Consider the following 24,282-nt stretch of genomic DNA (forward strand, 5'->3'; position numbering starts at 1 on the left):
TATTTAGCTAAGACAAGAATTTTATTATTCTGTGGTTATTTTGTTATGGGGTTATGTTATTGAATGCTTCAATTTTATTGTTTTGACTTTTGTTGTGAATAATTAATGTGAAATATTTGACTGCATCTTAGTGAGTAATAATATCAAAGATAATCACTGTGTTACTAATCATTTATTTTTCATATTTTTTATAGCAGTTTATGTAAGTTACTGATTAGTGAATAATATTGTAGAATTCAGAGAATGACTAAAGATTTCCCTTTATGGGTGATTAATGGTGACTCAATCCTTCTCATCATTGATTGTTTGAAAAAATAAAAAGTTAAAACAAGATAGAATTAAGAAATAAGCGTCTTTTTATTGTTCTAATTCTAGTCTTAAAACAAATTCTATTTCTATTTGATGGTTATAAACACAAATCTTTTGTAGTTATTATTGTTAATATTTTTGGAGAATACAGATTCATCAGCTTGTCCTTTTATTCAAATATGCAAGGTTTTTATTGAATTGTTAATTTCAAATCGAGAAAATCTTTCCTTTAGTTTTAGTTCAGGATACATTAGTTTTATTCATAGAAAAAATTGGAGCGAATAATGTTTACCCAGTTCTGTATAACTCTAATTGTTCATGTCTTGATTTGTAAATACAATATTAAAATTTGGTCAAACCCGAGGTAACTTCATGTCGAATTCGATAAACAGTTGATGTGTTGATTTACATTTATTTTTTGAATATTCATATAGAACACTAAGCCTTTATTCCCTTTATACATACGGTTTCTCTGATATCTATATAGGCACAGGGGGTTTCATTGGTAAATGTACAGGGTGGGCATTGGGCAAATAAGCGAGGTAAGCGGCTATATCTCAGGATCCACTCATCGTAGAGTCTTGCGGTAAAAATTTTTAACACTAAAGTGTACAAAAACACACTGGAAATTGTTTTGAAGTTCATACCTAGGGGGCGTAATAGCTATCGCCGAGTAGAAAAATACATCTTACTGGAAGATGTTTCATATCAAGTTGAAAAAAAAGATATCATCATTGTAATTCTTGAAAAATTCTGTATCTTTTCAAATTGTCACTTTCCATTTTACGACATCAAATAAGCGTAGGGAAAGGGAGAAATCTTACTGATTGAAATATCTGTAACTTCAGTTTGTCTCAACATTTTTGAACAAATTAGATCTCATTTGAGAGATAACTTCCTGTTGATTGGGGAAATATATACTCATGATAAATTTGTTTGAGCTGCTTCCGATAGGGGGAGCTATGTCAGAAGTTCATTGTTTTGTTCATATTCATAAAAGCGGCTTATTCGTTAGAAGAATATCAGGAAATACAAATATTCAATCAGATAAACAAGAAATCTTAATGTACGATTTTTTTAAGAAGTTAGTGAAGTTCCACTAGTGAACTAAATTTTTGGCCAAAATTTTCGATGAGTTAAATGACGTGCTGGACATTAAAATCTACTGATCCCAATTTTTGCTCTTTCCGAATATTTTCATCAAAGATTCTGTACTATTCACGTCCATGATAAATTGCTCGATTTTCATCAAATTTCAATATTCCACTATACAGGGTGTTGAATCTCAGCTTGTTAAAAGTTCCATAATTTTATAATACGGACCTGATTTTTTAAATTAGTTTAAAGATTAATTGATTGACCTAATGAAGTGAATTGTGCGTTCCAAATATCAATCATATATACTGGGTGGTTCAAAAGTTATAAGGGATTGAAAATATTGGTGAATTCATAAACCACACTGTATATCGGCTATGGGGAAGATTAGACCTATCATATATAGGTTTTTTCGACTCGTCTAAAAAAGCTCTACCTCAGGTTGACCAACCTCAGGTTTACCAATGGAACATCCTGTATATAATCTATATCCATTATACCTTTCAGTGTTTGTATTTTAAATAAAAATACATTCCAATATAATAATAATAATAAAACTTAAACTATGATCCAATGAATTTTTTCCATTCTGCCCTGTTAGTCGTTAACTTTTTCGCTTCTTTTAGGTTCTTTCCTCTCCTCTGTATTTCTTTCGTTATTGCACCATCCCAAGTATGTTGTGGTCTTCCGCTTTTTGGCTTCTTTTCTATTTTCGTCTCCCATACCTTTTTAACTTGTCTATCATCTTCCATACGCTGTAAGTGTCTCTACCATCCCATCTATCTCTCTTCCACATATGAATCTAGTGAATTCACCTTCAGCTCATTTCGGACGTCTTCATTCTACACTCGGTCTATTCTTGTTATTCCCTTTATTTCACTTAAACATTTCATCTCCATTGTCTGTAAGTGACTTTTAGTTCTTCTCGTTGTGTTCCATGATTCGCATCCGTATGTCAAAACTGGTCTGAATATTGTTCTATATACTTTCATCTTCGTTTTCGTGCGAATTTCCTTCTTCAAGAATTTCCAATTCAATGCATGCTATAGTTTACCCGTTTTGTCGATTCTATTTTCTATGTCAGGTTCTTATTTTCCATTGTTGTCAATGTTTACCCCCAGATATATGAGTTGCGGTACTTGTTCAATTCCTTCTCCATCTATCTGTATCCGTAGCTCTTCCTCTTCCTGCATGATTCCCATAACTTTAGTTTTCTTCTGATATCTACGATTTTTCAACAACTAACCGCACCCAAACTTGTGAACATATTTCTCTGGGTAAAATTTAAATATATTTTACTATTTCCATGATTTTCTTCTGAAATTTTCAACTACAATTTTTTGACACACCTGATTTATATTTTTCGCAATGAAATGCAACTCAGTAAATGATTATAATTGCAATTATTCATTTGATAATCCGATTTACATTTGGCAATTCACTCTTATCTATTCTCTTCCGCGTACCTGTATTTTATATATTTATTATGTGCATCATACTTGAAGTAATCATATCTCATTTAAATTAATTTAGATATTAATTGATAAGAGTAGTTCTTCCTCCACGTTTTCGTACATTCCTTTTATTCTCTTCCTCGTGGTGGTGATATCATACAGTGAAAATGGGAAAATCATTTGTTCTTTTCGAAAAGCATAGCAAGAAGTGAGAAATATTAAAATGTGGCTAGCTGAGTTTTGATTTTGAAAAATATTGTATTAACGATTCAATTATGTTGTTAAGAATAACAATATTCAAAAATTGAAATATTTTGGAAATAGATATTTTTATTTTTAAGGCTTGTGCAAATACAAAGTTAATTTTTTATAGGAAAATTGCGATGCCAACGACTACTATCGAGACCATTACAATAGTGAGACCATTGAAGGCAAGTATTACTTATTTCTTTTCTGAAATTTGTTTGGAAAAATAAAAAATATTGTAAGATAATGCAAGATTGAACAAAAGTGTATTTTCTAATTTCTATACTTGTTTCAACGATAATTTCGAAACTACACAGACTATCCGACTTATACTTTAATATATTTCACGTTTTTCTTTATTTTAATCATGCACTTTCTGCACTTATACGTTTAAACGCTTCGATTGATTTCAATGGAAATTTGATCATAGGTGTAGCTTTTCACGGCAAATCTTATGTTGATATTTTCTTCATAAAAAAAATTTTAAAGGTAGTTTTCTCAGAAACATTGAGGCGTAATGCATAAAACTCCCGTTTGCTATTTTTCTTGAAATCCCATAAATTTTACGTACAAAATGTATGTTGTTTTTTCGATAGGGTGAGCTGTTCTAGATATAGGTATCGACTTCTGGAAAAATAATGCCATTATCGCAGAAAACATATTCGAAGAGGAAGCATTTTCGTACAAATGTTTATGGGATATGATATTTTTAATAGTTGTATCACCTGAAGTTTTGTCCTACAATTAGGAAACACACTGTACAATGTACAAGTATTTATCAGGGGCCGTGATGAAATGACTCCTTAGGGGTACTTTCTTTCTGCGTTTCTAAATTTTCTTGATTATATTACGTTAAATTCCAAATATGCGCATGAAGGAAGTACCTATGTGAAAGAACTAGTTCGAAACTGGGGGTCAAATTGACGCGGTCAACTCCAATGTTTACGAAATGTAAGTGTTCTCTATGCAGTGTTGCCAGGTGGCCGAAGCCATTTATCTGTATTTGAAGTAGGAGAAATCTGTATAGAAACTCCTTGTCATTTTATCTGTGGATTAATTCAACAATTTTTTCAAGTGCTTTAGTTATATTTTAATTTTGTGTAGTCATAATCCTTCATTTTATTTATACATATCTATGGATCATTCATGTAAAAATTTGAAAGTTTTTTATATTCCTACAACTGCAATACCTACAACTAATAGTTAATAGGTTTAGTACAGAAAGAAATGAATTACATATTAATTAATAATTATAATGGTTATGAAGAATATTGATCTCTCATACGAATGAAAATTCTTTTTTGGGAAAACTTGCAATCAGGTGAAGTATATGTAGTTTTAATTTTTTACTAAAGTTAAAGAAATATGAAAAATCTGAACTAGTTGATTGTATTTATACTTAAATTAACATTGTAATCAAATAATGATTTTTTTTTTTGGAAATATATATTTGACATGCATGCAAAATATCTGGGAACTACCCATATCCCGAGACTCCTTGATCTGTTCTGAACACTTCGTCAACCGCCAAAAGATCGATATTCTTTATTTTTCCATCGTGTTAAAGTTTAGAATAAATTTATTTTAATAATTTATTAAAAAAATAGATTCAGAACATAAAATGATAATTCTGTTATATATTTGAAAATTCTGTATAAAAATCTGAAATAGGATGCAATCTGTATCATACATCAAAAATCTGTATAAATGCGGATAAATCTGTATGTCTGGCAACAATGTCTCTATGCATCTCGGAGTGGGCCATCAGGGTTGCGACGGCGCGCGGTGCAACCCCGTATTGATTTATACCTCGGTTAAGGGAAGAGCAGTTCACTAAACCCTCCAAATATTATTTCCTAGCCTTCGGACGTTCCCCTAAAACGGCCTTTCTTATCCATTACAAGTACCGCTAGAATACGTCTGTGGGTGCTTTTGATGATACCACCTTGTGGTGATAGCGAGTTTTGTGGCTTTCACTGTACCCGTCCGATGTTGTTTGGCACCTCTCTTCAAAATGCTGCTAGTTGATGAAATTACGTTGGCAGAAAACGAGATAGCCCAGGTAAAAACGATTTAGGTCAAAGAATTGCTGTTGAGGTGAAATTACATCCCTATTACCCATATGGGAGGGAAGGGCTGATTATTTGTTCAACACCGGAATATAATATCGATTCATTCCGCTCGGGAAAAGACTATTCTATATTCGGTAAATGTTCAATCGTCCTATAAAATCATTTTTAGTTTTTAATGATGATCCAGTTGCTGTTATTGCTCAAGACAAAGATAATTATTTAGTCAGAAATGGCACGTATTTTATAAAGAAAACTTCGCATTTCACTGATATTTCTCGAAAACTACAAAGAGCTTGTCCAATTCGAGAATATGCAATACTTTGTACTTATCCCACACTTCGAATAAAACTATTAGAAACTCTATTTTTCTTCGATTATTTAATCTCTTATAGAAAAATATTGTCACTTGATCTAGATATCATACATATTGTTGGTACAAAATCGTATGTACAAAAATAAATCAGATCAATTATCAAAGAATTAATTATTTCATTTCACACTTGTAGTAGGTACAATATTAATCTATTGTTAATAAAATTTCTATCCTAATTTCCGATCGACTTTTTGACAGGTTATTGCTTTCATTTGTGGGCTCATGGTGATGATGTTGATGTTAATGGGCTTAACATCGACAGACTGGCTGATGGCAGCAGGCTGGAGGCAGGGACTGTTCATGCATTGCATCGAGAAAGGGGCTAAGCATCCTCTACCTTTCAATATGCAAGATCCAGCTGGATGTTACCAGTCTAGGGAAGCAAGTATGTTAAATTCATAATTTTCTTGCTTCAACAACAAGAGATACTTTGAAAAGAAAACTCTTAAAAAATTATTCGAAGGAACTTGAAGCTTATATTACCGCTTTTTCATAAAAGCCATACGCAAAGGTTTGTGTTTTTTCATGGGCCAAGATTATATAATCTACTCCCAATTCGATTAAAAAATATCAGTAGGATCGAAAAATTCAAGAGACAAATTAAGGAATATATAAGCGAGTATGGTTCTGATTTTGATATCTACTAGATGAAGTCGTGGTGTATATGCATTTGCCGTTGAACATGTTATTTTCACCTTCCCATTTGAATTTTTGTTTTTTTTCTATTGTTGTTATTGTTGTTCGTCTCCTCCTCATTGCTGCTCATCTCTCATTTACTATGTTTTTGGGTGCACTAAGGAGTACTATTTGTTTTTTTGAACAGGTCTGTACTATTATTTTCACTCCATTACAGACGGGTGAGAAGGACACAAAACAGGCATTGCCTAAGTGATTCTCGCCTGTCCATGGAAATTTTAATCTAATTTAGTTTATTATAATTATAAAATTTTGTACAGACTATTGGTTGAAATATATTTGATTTGATTTTAAATTCGTGAAATGACCTCTTGTTTCATATGACGGTGAGTTCTGGTCTACACTGTTGTTTTTTCTCACCCTTTCTAGAAATTTATTAAGACATTATGACGTAACTAGATTGATTTTCTTTTTCTAATCGTCCTCATCATTATTATTTCTTTCAACTTCTTCCAGAACAATTTTTGTGGATAATTGAAATTCTGGAGTTGATTTTATTTATTTATAAAGGCCATGTATTTAGTTTGTCATTCTTTATTGTAAGAAGAAATAATGTTATATAATTTTAAAGATGGAAAACAATAACATTCAACTAATTATCATTTTTACAGCATACATAAAAGTAGCAGCAGCACTCTGTGTTATAACATTGTTGACCGATCTTGTGGCCACCATTTTGACAGGAATGGGTCTTAAATCAAAAGACCATCATACTAAATTCAAGTACTATCGTTTTGCCGTCGTCGTTATGACACTTTCACGTAAGGACCATAATTTCATCGAAGATTCTTTTTTATTAAATTGATCTTTTCATTAATTGCAGTTGCGTCTATAGTTCTCGCCCTCATCATATATCCAGTTTGTTTTGCAGCCGAATTGAATTTAGGTAAGGAAAATGATCGATATGTTTGCAAAAACTGTTTTCTCGATTCTAGCCTTGATTTTTTCCACAGGTAACAGGCTGGTCTGGGAATTCGGCTGGGCTTATGGAGTGGCTTGGGGAGCGGCAATTTTTCTATTTGGAGGAGTTATCTTGTTGTGTTGTGATAAAGAAAGTGAAGAAATTTACTATAAGGAGAGGAAAATAGTGCAAGATAACGATTCGCGTGCCTAGTGGCCACAAAGTCTGCCCGATGTTGTTCTCTGATCGTAAGGGACGAATCTATGTCATCTCCTTCCGAGAATGCGCAAAGAATGAAAGATTCGTATGAATGTAGGTATGTTGAAATTTCTCTGGTCAGTTTGAACACTCTGGAGGACATAACTGATGATTATTGTAGAGGTTTGATATATCGATTCCAACTGGCTGGATTTTTTATATTTTGCGAATTTGGTCTTGAATTATATTCGTCGGTACTTTTAGTATTCAATGTTACTCATAAATATGAGTAAATAAATATTTACTCTTTTTATTTATTGATATAACGAAATGTTTTTTGTTTGTGTGAATGGAAGAGTGTTTGAGAGACAACCCGGGTAGGCTTGATGGTGCGTGAAGATAAAGACTCGAATACAATTTAAGATAAATTAAGGACTGTTGTATGATTGTAAGATTTGTGACGTTATCGTGAATATAATTTAAAATATGTATAGTAACAGATATTCATTTTTCATGAAATTTTTTTTTTTTTTCAATTACGATTTGTACTCGAAATTATCATTAGCTGAATGTGAGAATTATCTTTTTTCAAGGGAACTGGATTTGCCAATATTCTTTAATTCGCATTATCGAAATCATATCTTCTACTGTTTCTAGTTACCTAAATTTGGTTTCGATAATTCTCAGACATGAGTCTTCTATGGTGCTTTACGATTTTATAATTTAAGAACCTTGAACCTCCACCCCTTAAAAACATTAAACTCACCTTAGGTAACAAATAATCTTTGATAAATGAAAAAAGCCGATAAATCTTATTGATGCTAATTTGTTAACAATAATTTATTGTGTAGACTGAAAAGTGACTTTTTCGATGATAATAATTTCGCAAAATGATTTCAAAACTTTTTGAAATTGTTTTTATCAATGATCAAATTGCAGTCTGCACTGGATTCCATTTTTGCGAATTCATCAAGGATTCATAAATCCTTGATGAATTCGCAAAAATGCAACTATTATTTCGAGAAAAATTATGTTATGCAATGATTGGACCAATCTTGAAGTTATGTTGATCCATGAGGATGAAATTTACACCTTTTCTAATTATTTGCGAATCTCACAAACATTAGAAATATCCAGACATTGTTCGCACACAACTCGAATAAATATTATTGAAGGGACTGATAGTCCAGAATTGGATGTAATATTCATATCCCCTTTTGAAATGATGCTTACCTTACTTGTTGGATAAAAAATCTAGACATTTCCAATGTTTGTTTGATGATGAAAGCCTTTGCCAATGTTTGTGACTTCTCTTTTAATTTGGAATATTCCGTTTTTAACCTTTCCTAATTATTTGTAGCTTCCCAAGTATAATGCTTGAAAATAATTGATTTTCAGAACATTAGGAGCATATTATAACATAGTTTTGTGATATAGCTTAACATGTAAATACTGAATGTAAACTCAGATTTGTTGAATAGAATAACAAAGCATTGATGAAATCATTACAATGTACTTTCAGGAAAAGGTTGAATTAGATCTGAAGAGCAATACTCATCTAATAATCTGAGAAGAGCAAATTAAATAATTCCTTACCTACATTTAACTAGATTTGGAAATATCCCCAATTCAAATATGTTATCTCTTCGTTCGTTTTTATTTTTCAATATTTTAAAATAAAAGAATAAAAAGATCGAATAGAGATTGCAGAAAATATATCCAATATGACGTTTTTCTTAAACTGGCTCATCTTCATTCTTTTGATAACAAAATAGATACTAATATTTATATCACCATCAATATGTAATACCTTTCTTTATCATTCTGGCCCTTGTTATTTATTGTGTTGATAATCTAATAATCACTAGGCATGTGTTCAATTTTTATGTTTTATGTGTATAATTCCAATATAATCGATATGTTTTGTAACTTAGCATTTATTTCTGTCGATGTTAATAAATTTAATAAGTTTATTTTTGCATTATACATTTCTAATGCTTACTTACATTTATACAGGGTATTTCCTAATTGTACGGCAAAATTTCAGGAGGTGATAGTACTCATCAAAATAATAAAAAAGTTCCCATAAGCATTTGTTGAATTACAGCCATCCGAAGCCTTTATTTTAATCATACATTTTTTGCGATAACATTTGAATACTGTTTGATTTAAGAGGAAATTTGGTCATAGCCACAACTTTCACGGCAAATCTTATGCTGATATTTTCTTCATGAAAAGTTTTAGGGGTAGGTTTTCAAAAAATTCAAGGGGAAATGCAATTTCCTACCAAGGTTTATGCCAACTTCATATTTTTATGAGTACTATCACCTCCTGAAGTTTTCAAGACCCTGTATAAACAAGAATTCCTTTGAAATACAGGAAGAAACCTATATTTAAAATATATTTATGACAATTGATTCAAATACCTTTAGAAAGTTAGAATTGAACGGTTTCCATTTTTACATATACATAGTCTTGTATTTGTAAAATGGAAGTTTCTTCATTAATTTGAATCAAGGTATGCATTGAGAATGTTTCTCATATAGATGAACAACTCTAAACCAATAAGCACATCATACCTATTATTTGTATTGTACAAAACACAATATGAACAATATCAATGGTTGAAAAATATGCATTATTCGGGTTATTGAAATAAATCCCCCTTCAGTCTCAATTTCCTATAAAAATACAGGAAAAATTTTCATCAAATTTTATTTTTGAATAACATTCAAATATACAGTGCCTGTTATTATTCAAACTATCACTCATTTCCATGTGTTTCTGGTGGTGAATCCAAGGCTTCGTCAAATAAGCTATCATACTTTTCATTCTTTTCCTCGGAACTTTCCTCTTTGAAATTGTTTACTTTTTTCAAATCAAATAACTTTGGTTTTTTTGCAATGGGTTCATTTTTGGTCTCCAACAAATCATTTATTGTACTATAAATCTCCTCATCATTTCTATTGAATCTAAGTACACAAGGATGAATCCATAGTGGTTTTAAAAATTTTATTAAGTCTACTACTTCTGTGTAAGATGCATGAGTGGAATAGCATACAAAATATGTCTCGGAGTTATTTATTATTTTATCTACAAAATAAAATTTAATAAAAGACTTGGGGTTGACTGAGAGTTTTTTCTTTCTCCTAAAATTTAAGAGTATTCGTAACATTTTAGAGTCTAATTTATTATCATTTACCTTCCTTTAAATTCTCGGTTGTCCATCTCATAGCAGATAATTTAATAGTTCTAAGATTATACATTTTCTCATTCTTGCATATACTTTGAAAGGTATCACCACAATTACAATGTATTTTGGTATTTGAAGCGTCAAGAGTAACAGCTCCATCTAGTGATGGTACCAAACTATAGAAATCAAATTCTCTTTTATTTATATGCACTGGTATTCTTATTTTCTTGAAAATTTCACAAAACACAAATTCATATCCATATCTAGCTTTGGTACTCAGATGAATTATGTGCTTTTCACCTAATGCTATCCATTCTTCGATTAAAGTGATGATTTGACATAAACTCTCTTCCCTTGATGGAAATTGGTTATAGTCTCTAAAAAAAAATGTTGTATCTAAATATAACGAATGAATGCCTTTAATTTCTCCAGTGGAGTCATAAAACGCCCTGATTTTTCTGATATCATCGATTTTCATTCTAAAATCACCAGTATATAACACAGTTTTATTTCCTTCAAATAAAAACATAACAGAGCCTGGACAATGTCCTGAAGGAATAGGAATCACTGATATACACACATTTTCCAAGTAAATTGGTGTGGTAGTATGAAAATCAAGTTCTCTAATACGATCACGTATTTCTGGATGTAACTGTTGCAAGATGGCTTTAGATACATGAGAAACATAAATGTAGCAACCTCTTTTTCTCAATGTTTCTTGGAATTTTGCATTGTTCAAACCAACCATATGGTCCGCATGACAATGAGATAAAAAATAAGCATCGGAGTCTAAATTTTCTTCATCAAATCTATCCACACTGATTCCAGGTATTTCCTTTATTTTACCTCCAAATGTACTCATAATAAAAATCGAATTTCCTGCCAAATAAATACAAATATACTAGAAGGCAGCTACTTTATACAGAATTAATTAGCTTACCTCAAAAATCTTTATATTATTTGATTTTTTCACAGGAACGTTATCAATATAATATATCAGGGACAGAATACTCGATGAGGAAATTTTTGAATTTCCCGCTAGGAAAATCGGAAACATTGACGTTTCACTTGTTTTGGCGGCTTCACCAAGTTGTTGAGTTATTGTTAGGTTATTCGCTTAACCTAATTCGTTCGAATAAGGTTAGTATTAAAATTTTCAAAACTGAAATTTACTAAATTAATACTATTGAGATTTGAAAATGCGTTTAAATTAACAATTCAAACTGATTCAAATCAATCCGAAGTTATATTTTACTTTCGTTTCAGTCGTTTACAAAACGACATTGGCAGCCATTACACTTCTATCGAAGGTCGGTCGACGCTAAACTAAAAGAATGCTTGGTTAGGTGTCAAATGATTTTATTGTAAGTATTATTTGCCATTTCATCACAACCTAATTTTCCCCTATAATAATCTGAATCCAGGAAATTATTATTTGATACACAAACATTAATTAATATTCGATTATTTGATGTGGCATTAAACATCAAACATAATGGACGATACAAGCCATATTCGTTTTGGACTGAACTACAAAGTTATGACGGTTTCTGCTGACAATATTAGAAAATTTTTGTCCAACACCATTTGTTAACGTTTCCTATTTGTTTACCGTTCTCAAAATTTGAAATCTCTTAACCTCAATAAATTTTCTCTAACCTCTTCTTGTCAAAATTTTTATTAACCTAAAACCCTCAAAAAATTTTCTTTCATGAGAAACTAAAAGGATAACACACAAACAACAACGCCGTTTGGCTATAATCGAATGTTGGGATATCGGTATTATTGAAGTATCTAGTTTTCATTATTCGAGTTCTTCCTATCTCACTATAATGACCGCTTCTGAGAATAGAAAGTGGATCTTTTTCCAAATATCCTTCAAAATAGTTAATATGTACAAAACTATCGAAAAGAACTGGTTTCAGTTCAGCTGCAAATCGTTGATGAAAATATAATTATATGCACTGTTTATCTTCAATTGAAATGGATTTTTTTTGTTTTCATGTTGGATTTTTAGCAAAATAAAATCCTTTGAATACACAAAAATCTCATCTTATTGTTGAAACTCTACGATTACCTAAACTCTTCTCATCTTATTTCAGTAAGGATGTTAATAAAACTGTTATATTGAACAAAATATTCTGTTTCAACCTAAATTGAAATTTTTCTATAAATTCAGTTCACAAATGATATATTTCTTTATTTATACTGTTACAAACAGATATAATCTAATTGCATGTAGCAGTGTGAAAGAAATATAACTAAAAATCTTAAATCTAAATATCTATAAAAAGTATAGGAAGTGCCTATAACAAGATAGAATATAAAAATATACAACACGACATAAAGACAACACAAAATAGGGACACCAATAGGAACAACTCATCTGATATGAGATTACAAGTTTAAATTCAATATCACAGTTTGGATATCAATAAGTTTCTTGAGATTGAGATTATTGAAGTGAATTTGATTTTGAATCCAGGTACTTTTTGATTTGTTTGAATTGAAATATGATGTTGAATTGCAGTTGAAAATGCCACTTCCAAACTGAACATGGAGGAATCTTTCTCCTTGACATGGGAGGATTCTGGTACAGTGGTGCAGAATGAAGAAGTGATATATGGCACCGAAGAAACAGAAATCCTCCCTGGTCAAACTGAGGAGTTTCAAGGGGCCGACACTGTAGTCTCCCAGAATGGCGAAGAGATCCAAGATGGAAACATCATGTATTTCACAGACGAAAATGTCCTTGTTATGCCAGAATCGAATCAGAACAACTTTCCAGAACACTTTATGGACTGTCAGGTAACAGAAGAAGTGGTAACTGAGCAATGGGAGGAAAGTTGTCCAGAAGAAATAGTGGTCGGATCCGAAGAGGCTGTAGGCTTGTCGGGAGAGCAAGCTTCGGCAGAAGACATAGAAATCCCTCTACCTACGGATCAAGATGAATACACGGCAGCAAGGCCTTATCCCTGCGACTTCTGCAGCAGGAGATTCAGGAAGAAGGCCAACCTGATGAATCACATGGTGGCCCATCAGACCGACAGGCCACATGGATGTAACCTTTGCGGGGTTAGGTATATAAGAAAATGTGACCTGATGAACCACCTTAAGATTCACGCCTACATCCCTGAAGCCGAAGCCATGGATGAAGAGGAACAGGAATTGGATGTTTCTGATTCGGAAAAATACAGGAAGACTAAGAAGACATTCAATAAGAAACGTAGGAGACAGAGAGTCAAAGAGGAATTCCCTAGTTATGAAACGGACGAAATGGGTGCGTCCAGCTCTAGAAGTTATTATTCTAACGAAGAAATGATGGTGGTTAAGAGTTATGAATACTTGCCTTCTGAAGCAGGGGAATCTTCGGGAACCAAATATCCAGTGATCGATCATAAGAAGCCATTCGTATGTCAACATTGTGGAGTAGGTGAGACTTCTTTTTCCTTTTATTTAGGGTCACATCGATGAATCTCTGTATTCAACTTGTTTTTAAATCTATATCGCTACTTTCTTTAATCATTTTTTTTGCATAGACAATTTAACAATTAAACTGTTGTTGCACATGCCATGCCAGTTTAGTCAGAATCAGAGACCCTACGGTAATATTATATTTGTTATTCAGGATTTGCCAGAGAGAAAGCATTGGCTTCCCATGCTCGTATTCATGGTGGAGATTCCCCGTTTGAATGTCAAAAATGTAACGAAATGTTCTGGGATGCGAAATCGATGAGGGATCACTGGCGAACCAAACACAGTGACATGGAGTACTACGATGATGATGAAGACGAAGATTACTCAGAAGAAGATCACAAATATGGCACCTACTACTGTACAACTTGCGGCATTTCTTTCCACAGACAAGACAATCTGAAGAGACATCAACGAGTTCATATGAAGGAGGAATCAACAGATAATCCTGACTTGGGTGAGCTCATAATTAAAAAACTTCACTACTCCAAACTGATTTAGAATAACTCATGATTATACTCAAATATTCTTATTGTCTGTTCAGGGTACAAAGAAAACTTTTAGATAATTTTAAGAAAGAAGTCCTATTAACCTGAGCATGCAAACTCTTTCTTTTCGAGATACATGGTGTTTTTTGTTTAGTCCTACTTTTCTGTGATGGTTATAATCTTAGCTACAAAATGGGTAAATAAGTTCGAAAACTTATAATTAATTTATTCATCACAGATTACTAACTGGATCTTTATAATAATTTGCATTTTCCTGATGATTACTAGAGAATTATTTGAAAAATTTTTCTCGAAATCGGTAGCAGATACCACAAAACTAAAAGAAACCAATCTCTCGAAATATAGTCTTCTGAAAAATAATGCTGAAGTGATTGACATGGTTATCACCCTAGTACAATGATTTTGATTAGATATAGGCTTCTGAAAAGAAGTTAGTCAAAAATTATCTTAGTGAATAGATAACCTTGGTAATCACTTCAACATTGTTATTATATTACAAGAACATCTCATTTTATCGAAGAAACACAAGAAACATATTTTAATTAAAATTCATCAGATTTTCAGAAAAAAACTATCGACATTTTGCTTGGATACCAGAAAAAAGTAAATGGAAGTTTTATGCTGTACCCCTTGATTTTTTTAGAAAAACTACCATTAAATTTTTTTTTTTATGAAGGAATTATCATCACCATAAGATTTGCCGTGAAAAGATGATCCTAAAACCAAATTTTCATTAAAAACAATTGAAGCATTCAAAGGTTATTGCAGAAAATGTATGATAAAATTTTTTTTTTTTTGTTTATTTTGCTAATTTACAATCTACATCATTATTGAGTAAATATGGTGTACAGTCAAATATTGAAAGTGAGATGTCCATCGACATCTCTACTTATTAGTATTAATTATATAAACATTAGTTTTATTGCGGATGATCTTCAGGCCAGGATTTCTTCAGTCGACGTTTGGTCCTTCTCTATACAAATTGTCTATTTGTTCATTTGGGTTTCCATTTAGAAGATGGATAGAAGATAGATTTTTGTAATTCGTGGAGATTTTGAAGATTTCTTCTACAATGTAAGGTATTCTGAGATCTTGGTGAATGGTCCTGTTGCTAACATAACAGGGACCTTTGACGATAGCTCGTAACGTTTTTGATGGGAATCACGGTATTATATTCAGCCTTGTGGGTTTTGCACAGCCCCAGAGTTGCATGACGTATGTCCATATAGGTTTGAAATCACCTTTATAAAGTAGTAGTTTGTTTTCTGTTGTCAGTTTAGATTTTCGACCCATTAGCCAATACATATGTCTAAGTTTCGTATCAAGTTGTTTTCTCTTGGTATGTATGTGTTTCTCCCAAGTGAGTCTTCTGTCCAGATGTAGGTCTAAGTATTTGACTGTTTTTTCCATTGGTATTTGATTTTGGTTAATTGTGACTGGAGGGCAATTGCTTGAACGAGTTGTAAAAGTTATTTGAGCTGATTCTGTATAGTTTATTTTCATTCTCCATTTTTTATACCAGTCGCTGAGTGAGTTCAAATGATTTTGCATGTTGATTGTGCAGGTGTCTGGATTTTCGTCAACAGAGAGAATAGCAACGTCATCAGCGAAGACAGCTATTGTTGTCTCATTGGTCACATGTAAGTTTCTTGTGTACAGTAGGTAAAGCAGTGGTCCTAGTACACTAGTACACTACCCTGGGGAACTCCTGATCTAATTAGGTGCTGTCATGATATTACATTATTTATTTTTAACGAGAAGAATCTTTCTGTCAAATAGGATTTTAGTAAGAGGTAGTAGTTGCTCTTGAGGTACACTTTAAGTTTATAATTGAGACCTGTATGCCACACTTTATCGAAGGCCTGGGTTATACCTAGGAAGATGCCACAACAGTATTCTTTTTGTTTCAGCATGTTGGCTAAGGTGTTTACTATTCTATTTGCCTGGTGAACAGTTGACATATTTTTCCTGAATCCAAACTCATAGTAAGGTAGTATATTTGTTAAATCGTGGTCTTATTCTTATTAATCTTTCAAGTACTTTACTCATTATGGGCAGCAAACTGATAGGTCTATATGATGTTGTTTGTTGTGGTGGTTTACCATGTTTGTGTATCATCAGGATGGAGTATTTCCATATGATTGGGAAGTAACATAAGCTGACGATTCGATTATAGATTGTTGTGAGGAAGGCAAATGCTTTTTTGGGTATCTTTTCGGGGATTTCAGCTGTAATAAGATCATAGCCAGGTGCTTTTTTATTGTTGAGTGTTCGTATTTCTCTGTTTACTTCTCTTGTTCTATAAGGTTTTTGGCGGCAACATTTTTGGCGGTCTCGAGGAAATCCGAATACTCTTGGTAAGGAGTTTTGATAAGAGGCATATCGGCCCACAAGTCAAGAGTCAAGTTCAGGTTTGATGGGTGGTGTCATCTGGCACAGGCTATCAAGGAATTCGTCTATATAGTTGGTAGAGCCAGAGGATGCTTCTGGTGTATGATTAAAATGAAGATTTTAGATGGCTGTAATTCGAAGAGAAAGCATTTTCGGACATCGGTTGATTGTGGTGTGTATTATTATCTCCTGAAGTTTTGCCCCACAATTAGGAAATGCTCTAAACACTTATTTCTCATGCAAATTAAAGGTTGACCAGATTCTATTCATTAATTGGCTGCACAAACGGCGTCATTCAAAAAAAGGGACGTTCAACTCGATATTTGACGCTAACCTTCTTCTTTCAGGACATATATGCAATGTTTGCGGAGAGTCCTTTCCTGAGGCCCTAGAGCTGCTGGCTCATGCAGAAGTTCACGCTCGCGGCCCCGAACATCGCTGCATGATTTGCGGGGAAGATTTCGACGACGACCAAGGATGCGCTGTACACGTTCAAGAGAAACACGGAGACAGTTTACCTCCCAATACGTGCATGTTATGTGGCAGGCAGTGCAAAGATCGTAGGGCGCTCCTGAAGCACTCCTGGGAGCATTCAGCGGAGAAGATCTTCTCCTGTTCGAAATGCGCGAAAACTTTTCACAACAAGGCCAGATTGAAGAGGCACATGTTGTCGCATCGAAATAAGGTCGTTTCTTGTGATGTGTGCGGTGAGGAATTTCCAGACGGAAGGACACTGATGAATCACAGACACAGCCATAGCAACGTGTCCGGCAGGCAGTTTCCATGCAGGGAATGCGGAAAGACATTCGGTTCCAGGAGCTCCCAACAGATACACATACGTATCCACACAGGTGAACATAATTTTATAATCTGTCTTTTCCATATAAAAGGACCCACACATTTAGTTAGGAAAATGGTTTTCCGTGAATTTGGCTAAATTTTTGGTGTGTTGTAGTTCTTGATGAACTGATCAAAAATGTATATAGCCACGAAGTACAGAATTGGAGTTTTCAATATATGGAGCTTCGAAAATGGATTTTTTTTCAAATTTGCGCTATTTGCTTATCAATCTGAGAGCTCTTATTTATGGTTAAGATGAAATATGAGTGATTCATTAAAAAAATTATATTTTCAAGAATTCGGGGTTGAATATTGAAAGTTTCATTTATAGTTTGCCTCCAACAACTTCCTCATTCTACATGTACTATAAGGTATCAAAGATGCATACATTTTCACGGATTTGTTGGTCTGTGAGATGCTATTCATCCATTTCAAGCCATCCTGAGAATAATGTTTTAGCACCTTATTGTCAGATTATCGTGATTTGTGAGAAACAAATTACAAATCGCATATCATATGTAAATGATATCAATAGTTATCACAAATGTAATCCCTGATTATATGATTCAAATTTTCCAATTTTCTTCCATTACATCTCACTGTTATGAGCATATTGGAAAACACAATTGATATTATTGGACATCAAATAAATTCAGATTCAGTTATTATCTATAGTCTCTTCTAAAAATACCCAAAATATGTAGTTTCTTGAAAATCTTAATTATTCCGGCATGACAAAATGTATGGAAGATCTCGGAAATTGTATCTCATTGCTTAGCCAGTGTGGAACAATGTAAGAAAAATTATCGATGGCGGAGCCTAAAATGACCGAGGAAGACCATTTCTCATTCGGGTTCTGGGCGCCAAACTTCCAAATTCCATCCCAACCATAAATTCATTTTCAAAGCTCCATATCTCGATAACCGTCCGTTTTTGAACTTTATGGCAAAAGACATCAATGATCAGCTCATTAAGAACTATAACATACCATTCAGTCAAATCAACGGAACTAAATATGCGGGATCTTGTTTTTTTAACCATCATCCTTACTTTCCATCAATTCCACAGGAGAGCGTCCCTACGGTTGTCGTTTTTGTTGGAAGGCTTTCGCAGACGGAGGCACGCTGAGAAAACATGAAAGGATCCACACGGGAGAAAAACCATACGCTTGCGCAGTATGTCCGAGGGCCTTCAATCAGAGAGTTGTTCTCAGGGAACACATAAGATCCCATCATTCAGGTCCAGATCCCAAGTACACCCACAGCATGACGCCTTACTGCTGTTCCGTGTGCTCCGATATGTTCGCCACGTCTCAAGATCTTATCGTACACTTGATCCATCACTGCGACATGAATACAGCAATGAAAAGACAACCCCAAATAGGTCCGCGAAAATACAAGCGGAGGAGAAAACTGAAACCTCACGAGATTGATTTGTTATCTTATAGAATGGAGGATGAAACAGGACAGGAAGAAGTGCAACAACAACAACAAACGCAGGCTGACGCCGAGCCTGAATACGAAATCGAGATGGATACCAGAAGGAGAAGAATGAGGAAACCTTCACCAAAACAGGAACCTATTCAGTACGAAGAACCGTACATTGAGCCGGAGACTCTGCACACTCAAAGTGTGCCTTCGGTGATGGAATCTCCTCCCACGCCATCCAAGATGCAGCAGGGCGTATTGAAGGCCAAGAAGAAGCTAAAAAACGATGGTATGGCGCTCTCGTCGAGACCGAAGATGATCCACACTCAAAAGACCCGAGTTCCGATGGAACCCGGAGAAATAGGACGGGTGAGACACAAGACGAGAACTACCATAACGAGAACGCAACCGACAGAATTCAAGGCGGGGGCCAGTTCGGGGGAAAAAATACGTCCCAGAACCAAAAATGTAAGTTATCATATTTTCAACTCTGAAAAGCTACCTATTGCCACTTTCCCAGAAGATGTAACTGCTGTCGATAATTTACTGAAACAGGATCGGCAAGCTCAGGAAGAGAACAATTCCAACGGGCTGCTCTATTTAGATCAGGTCGAGACGCCCGAAGTTGCCGTCGAGGAAACGATCGAATTCAACGAGCCTGTTCCCACAAACTTGATAAGGGTACGTCGAAAAGTGGCGACCAGACAGTCGGCAAGAAAGAGCACTAGTTTATCGCCCGGCAGGCACATTATCGGCCCCGGTAGCAAAGTGAGGTTGGTCAAGAGTGGAATGATTATCAAGAAAAAAGTTAAAGAGGAGAAGAGCGAAGACGAATTTAGCGTCAAGCAAGAGAAGAATTACGAACACCAAGAAGAACAAATCGTGCAGGAAGCACCGGAAGAATACGTTATTCCGGCTGCTGTCGAGCAGGAGTTGGAGTCCGAAGACAGGAAATCAATCTTAGGTCAGAATGTCCCTTCGATGAAACAGGAAATTATCGAAGCCAGCCCCCTACACGAATTGGCGGAAATATCGATGCAACATGCGCAGAATCTTTTCAAATGCGAAATGTGCAGCGCCGTTTTTTCCGATAGAGCGCAATTGCTAGTACATGTACCTATACATATCTGATATTGAATAAACAGTTTCTTTCCGTTATGAACCGCCGTCGACTAGAAAACACTATTTCCGCTTTATTACTTGTTTATTTCTATAGCTTCGATAGTTGCTTCTTATTGATCGAAAGATGGAAGACAATAGAAGACCATCAGAACTGCGACATCTCAGAAAGATCTATTCTTGACTTTCAAAGCATGCATTTTTAGGGTTGTAAGTTGGTTTAGCAGATGTTTGGTTGAAAATAAACCAATTCGAGATGCTAAAATTTCGATTTAATATTTTTCCTTGTTTTGAATATATAGTACTGTAAATATAATAAGATATGTGTATAGAATGTAGATGCACTGAGGGCACTAAGGAAACTCGCTTTGTTCTTATAATTTTTGTGTATATGATATTAATCAATTGAAATTATTCCAAATGATAAAAAAAAGATCTTAAGTTTTGATGGGACAAATCATCGTGGATTTGTTGAATAGAAACTTTAGCATCTCGCTTGATATTTTGGAAGAATGAAAAAAGACTATTCAATATTCTGAATATTTCCATAAAATACCCTTTGTAAGTTTCATAGGTTTCTTGATGGAGCACTTAACAGATATTTTCTAATCCAAAGTTACCCTAATTCTTTTCGCACCATTTCGATCGTGACTTATTTAGAGATCATTTCTAGGACAATCCTCACAAATTAATTTCCCCCTTCCTTGATCATACCAATCGAAACAGTATCAGGATTACGTTAAAAATTCAACCTTGAAAAACTGTGCAATGGTCTATATTCAGGTCATCATTCATTGAAATATATATAACAACCAGTAGTTGTCTATTGCTTAACATTGTGACATTATAGAATTCTCACCAATATTAGCTTGGTTAACATTTAATTCCAATGTTATTATATTCCTCATAAAAGTCTGTTTTAGGTGAAGGCCCTCCAATTTGACTCCTATTAAATCTGTGGCAGGAAATCTGAATTCATTTGTCTGTTGAGGAATGTCTGTAGATAGTTTTCTTTTGATCATTATTCATGTTTGTAAATTTTTGATATAGTTTCTAGTTTTTTTTTTGCAGTGATTATATATGTTATCTATGGAGATAGGTACAAATAAGGTTTATCGCCCTCCTGTAAATAATATTCACATTTGAAATGTTTAAATTTTGTTCAACTTGGAAATTCCAGAGTTGTATCACTTCAGAAGAAAATTTCCATATTATATTTTTAATATTTAGATATATTGTAATTTTATGGCATATTTTAAAGTGTTTTTCAGATGGAAATTTTGAATTTCAATAATCTTGTTTGAATAAAAATTCAGGCATTGTATAAGATTTCAAATCCCGTTGTTTAACATTGTAAATAGTTTCAACTTGGTAAAATATAATTTCAGTTGAAGTGTCTACATATATGACATTTTCGAGATGTAAAAAAGCTGTAGAAGTATTCAGCGTTAAACTGTCTACTGTATGTTTATTAATGGAAATAAATATTTGGTTAGGTTCTTCGTTTTCTTTAATTTATTCATTTGGTATAAATACTAGAATTAGGTCGTGAGACGTTCCATAGGAATTTCAGTCCTATTGCGCATTTCCTAGTATTACTCTATCCCGTTTTGTACCATTCGGATATTGATGAAAACCTATCTGGCGACATATTTCTTTTATAGGAGAGAACTACTTATCTGAAATCGTATCTTTCAGTAGCCAAATATTGGTCTTGAGCAAAGAAGCTATTTGAAGAGTTGTTCTTGACCTTGATATCTAGGATCTAACCATACAAAACGAAAATATCTGGGTATAACAATGATAACCCTATCCCCTTAGCTTGTAATAGAACTTCAGTTGAGAAGCATCCAAATTCCTAGAGATATGCAAAGTGGAGTTTTAATTTGGAAAGTAATTTATGGATCACCAGCTTATTCAGCTGGGCTACATCCAGGTGATATCATAACTCATGTTGATGGTAAACAAGTATCAGGGACTAATGATGTATATTCAATGTTGGAAAACTCAGTTGCAAATGCTTTGGTTTTAACAGTTTTTCGTAATGGTAGAAGTATGGATATCAAAGTGATACCAGAACCTTAGAACAATACTCTTGATTAAATTTAAGAATGAACCAAATTATTTTTATTGATATTTCCGGGATATGAGGATCGCAAGCGAACCTATGAACAAGTGTGCGAAATTTTTAATGAGCGTGACAAAACAGAAATCCTATAAGTCTTGTCATTTGATATATTAAAATCCATATATCCCTTTTTGAAAAACAGTAGAAAGATGTGGAGCGTAAATTAAAAAAAGCATAGGGAGACTTGCTTTTTAAATTAAAAATCCAAGGATGCGTGGATTTCCCTCAATAATAATTAGTAAAAGAATAATGGACTGATTGCAGTTACCATAGATAAGTAGTTACTCTCTAATCAGAAATTGTAAATTATTTCTTAATTTTTTTACTAAAATACGGCACAACAAATTCTACATTTAACCACATCGCTGAATAGGTAATCAAATTACCTTTCATTTGATCTTGATGTATCACAATTCATATATTTCAATTTGAAAAAATTAAGTAGGGGTGAGAAATATCAAAGTCAAAAAAGCTCAGGATAAATTGCTTGTGAAATTGAAAACCTGCGGGTGCGAGGATTTTCCTTAATAATTCTTCATACAAGAATTATTGACGAGTTACGTTACTTTTTTGGTACGGTGTATATATACAAGGTGTCCCCGGAAGAATGCGACAAACGTATACCATGAATTAAGGTCATCATGGAGGGCTCGTACCAAGAGGTTCCCAATCGCCCGAGTGTCTTCGTTCGGGATGTACAGGGTGATGTTCATCGAATGTGTGAAATTTCACAGTTCGATAACTAATCGACCGAATAATTTTGAAGTTTTGTCACCCTTTACTACCGCCTTCCTTCACTATTTCTGAAATCGAATAAATCAGATCCGGACTAGGAAAATTTCAATTTTTTCCTATTTTCGTGAATATTGGATCACCCTGTACGTGAACATTATGTTTTTTTTCGTTTTCGTAACCACAAAGGACTTATTCATAATAAGAATTCTGAATCTCTGCTTGGCACGGTCATACAGGGCGAACAATGAACATTCCCTTGAGAGTGAATTTTTTTTAGTTCAATAACTCTTCAACTAATCCAACGAATAATTTCAATATTTGAAGTTTTGTCACCATTTACCAATATTTCTAAAATCAGATCCACACTAGGAAAATTTTAGACTATTATTATATCTATTTTCGTGATTATTGGATCACCCTCTGTTGGGTAATAGAGAATTATTGCAACGCACAAATAAGCGATCTTTTATTAAAGGATCCTGTAATAAAGGATCTTCTATCGTGGACGTCAAAAGTGAACTATTGCAAGACGCTTTTAACGAATATTTCCCTCCTGTCAAAAATTCTATGTATATGGAGAACAATTATCAAAAATTACAGCGATAATTGCATTGTAGGAAGCGAAACTGCACTGCGATAATTGTTCTGTTCATAGATGCATAGTTTCTATGCATCTTACACAGTTCAAATCTATGGCAATTCCATTCTACATCAGTTTGGCAAGTGATGTAACAGTTTATTCGGGAAATATTCCCCCGAATTACACTCGTGCATCAAAATGACCGGATAATTTCGCATTCCAGCGTGTTTTCTTTGAAAAACTGCATTCGGTCATTTTCATTTTTGGAGAAAGAGCCCTCCACCTTCGGTGTCGGGCTCTTTCTCCAAAAATGAAAATGAACTCATGCAGTTTTTATGACAACACGCTGTCATGCAAAATTATCGGTAATTTTGATGCACTTGTGCAATTACCTACGAAAGTAAGATGTCTAAAAACATGGTGAATGCACCCGTCAATTTTTGAATGGAATGACATTCGACTAAGATGTCTAAAAACATGGTGAATGCACTCGTCAATTTTTGAATGGAATGACATTCGACCAAATTGAAAATATTAGTTTT

The 24,282-nt window shown here is 33.7% G+C and overlaps 3 protein-coding genes across 6 annotated transcripts; 2 read left to right on the forward strand and 1 right to left on the reverse strand.

The window, feature by feature from the left end:
- Positions 1 to 31: 31 nt before the first annotated feature.
- Positions 32 to 9,317, forward strand: LOC123680416 (transmembrane protein 47). 4 transcript variants are annotated; one of them, XM_045618307.1, is made up of 6 exons: positions 32 to 130; positions 3,232 to 3,289; positions 5,748 to 5,934; positions 6,857 to 7,006; positions 7,069 to 7,131; positions 7,199 to 9,317. In XM_045618307.1, exons 2-6 carry the CDS (start codon positions 3,242 to 3,244, stop codon positions 7,357 to 7,359), a joined length of 609 nt encoding a protein of 202 aa, XP_045474263.1. In that variant the 5' UTR covers positions 32 to 130; positions 3,232 to 3,241; the 3' UTR covers positions 7,360 to 9,317. The 4 variants fall into 4 exon arrangements, with proteins under 4 accessions (XP_045474263.1, XP_045474261.1, XP_045474260.1 ...); XM_045618305.1 differs by having other exon boundaries at positions 108 to 202; XM_045618304.1 differs by lacking the exon at positions 32 to 130 and adding an exon at positions 2,914 to 3,066.
- Positions 9,318 to 10,042: 725 nt separating this feature from the next.
- Positions 10,043 to 11,399, reverse strand: LOC123680414 (protein artemis). Its single transcript, XM_045618303.1, has 2 exons — positions 10,547 to 11,399; positions 10,043 to 10,437 (listed from the first exon to the last, which is right to left on the reverse strand). Exons 1-2 carry the CDS (start codon positions 11,397 to 11,399, stop codon positions 10,109 to 10,111), a joined length of 1,182 nt encoding a protein of 393 aa, XP_045474259.1. The 3' UTR covers positions 10,043 to 10,108.
- Positions 11,400 to 11,636: 237 nt separating this feature from the next.
- Positions 11,637 to 21,796, forward strand: LOC123680413 (zinc finger protein 569-like). Its single transcript, XM_045618302.1, has 6 exons — positions 11,637 to 11,677; positions 11,804 to 11,901; positions 13,068 to 13,970; positions 14,166 to 14,468; positions 17,259 to 17,762; positions 18,820 to 21,796. Exons 3-6 carry the CDS (start codon positions 13,094 to 13,096, stop codon positions 20,307 to 20,309), a joined length of 3,174 nt encoding a protein of 1,057 aa, XP_045474258.1. The 5' UTR covers positions 11,637 to 11,677; positions 11,804 to 11,901; positions 13,068 to 13,093; the 3' UTR covers positions 20,310 to 21,796.
- Positions 21,797 to 24,282: the final 2,486 nt, after the last annotated feature.

Source organism: Harmonia axyridis, chromosome 5 (assembly GCF_914767665.1).
Source record: "Harmonia axyridis chromosome 5, icHarAxyr1.1, whole genome shotgun sequence".
In the NCBI taxonomy this organism is placed as follows: domain Eukaryota; kingdom Metazoa; phylum Arthropoda; class Insecta; order Coleoptera; family Coccinellidae; genus Harmonia; species Harmonia axyridis.

What these genes read in the sequence shown, in the direction of transcription:
- LOC123680416 (XM_045618304.1), top strand. Translation starts at nt 3,026, where the DNA reads ATGGGAAAATCATTTGTTCTTTTCGAAAAGCATAGCAAGAA. An exon ending in CAATAGTGAGACCATTGAAG is followed by an intron (nt 3,290 to 5,747) that starts GCAAGTATTACT and finishes ACTTTTTGACAG; the next exon opens with GTTATTGCTTTCATTTGTGG. An exon ending in CGTCGTTATGACACTTTCAC is followed by an intron (nt 7,007 to 7,068) that starts GTAAGGACCATA and finishes CATTAATTGCAG; the next exon opens with TTGCGTCTATAGTTCTCGCC.
- LOC123680414 (XM_045618303.1), bottom strand. Translation starts at nt 11,399, where the DNA reads ATGAGTACATTTGGAGGTAAAATAAAGGAAATACCTGGAATCAGTGTG. An exon ending in AACCGAGAATTTAAAGGAAG is followed by an intron (nt 10,438 to 10,546) that starts GTAAATGATAAT and finishes TTTATTTTGTAG; the next exon opens with ATAAAATAATAAATAACTCC.
- LOC123680413 (XM_045618302.1), top strand. Translation starts at nt 13,094, where the DNA reads ATGGAGGAATCTTTCTCCTTGACATGGGAGGATTCTGGTACAGTGGTG. An exon ending in ATGTCAACATTGTGGAGTAG is followed by an intron (nt 13,971 to 14,165) that starts GTGAGACTTCTT and finishes TTTGTTATTCAG; the next exon opens with GATTTGCCAGAGAGAAAGCA. An exon ending in AACAGATAATCCTGACTTGG is followed by an intron (nt 14,469 to 17,258) that starts GTGAGCTCATAA and finishes TTCTTCTTTCAG; the next exon opens with GACATATATGCAATGTTTGC.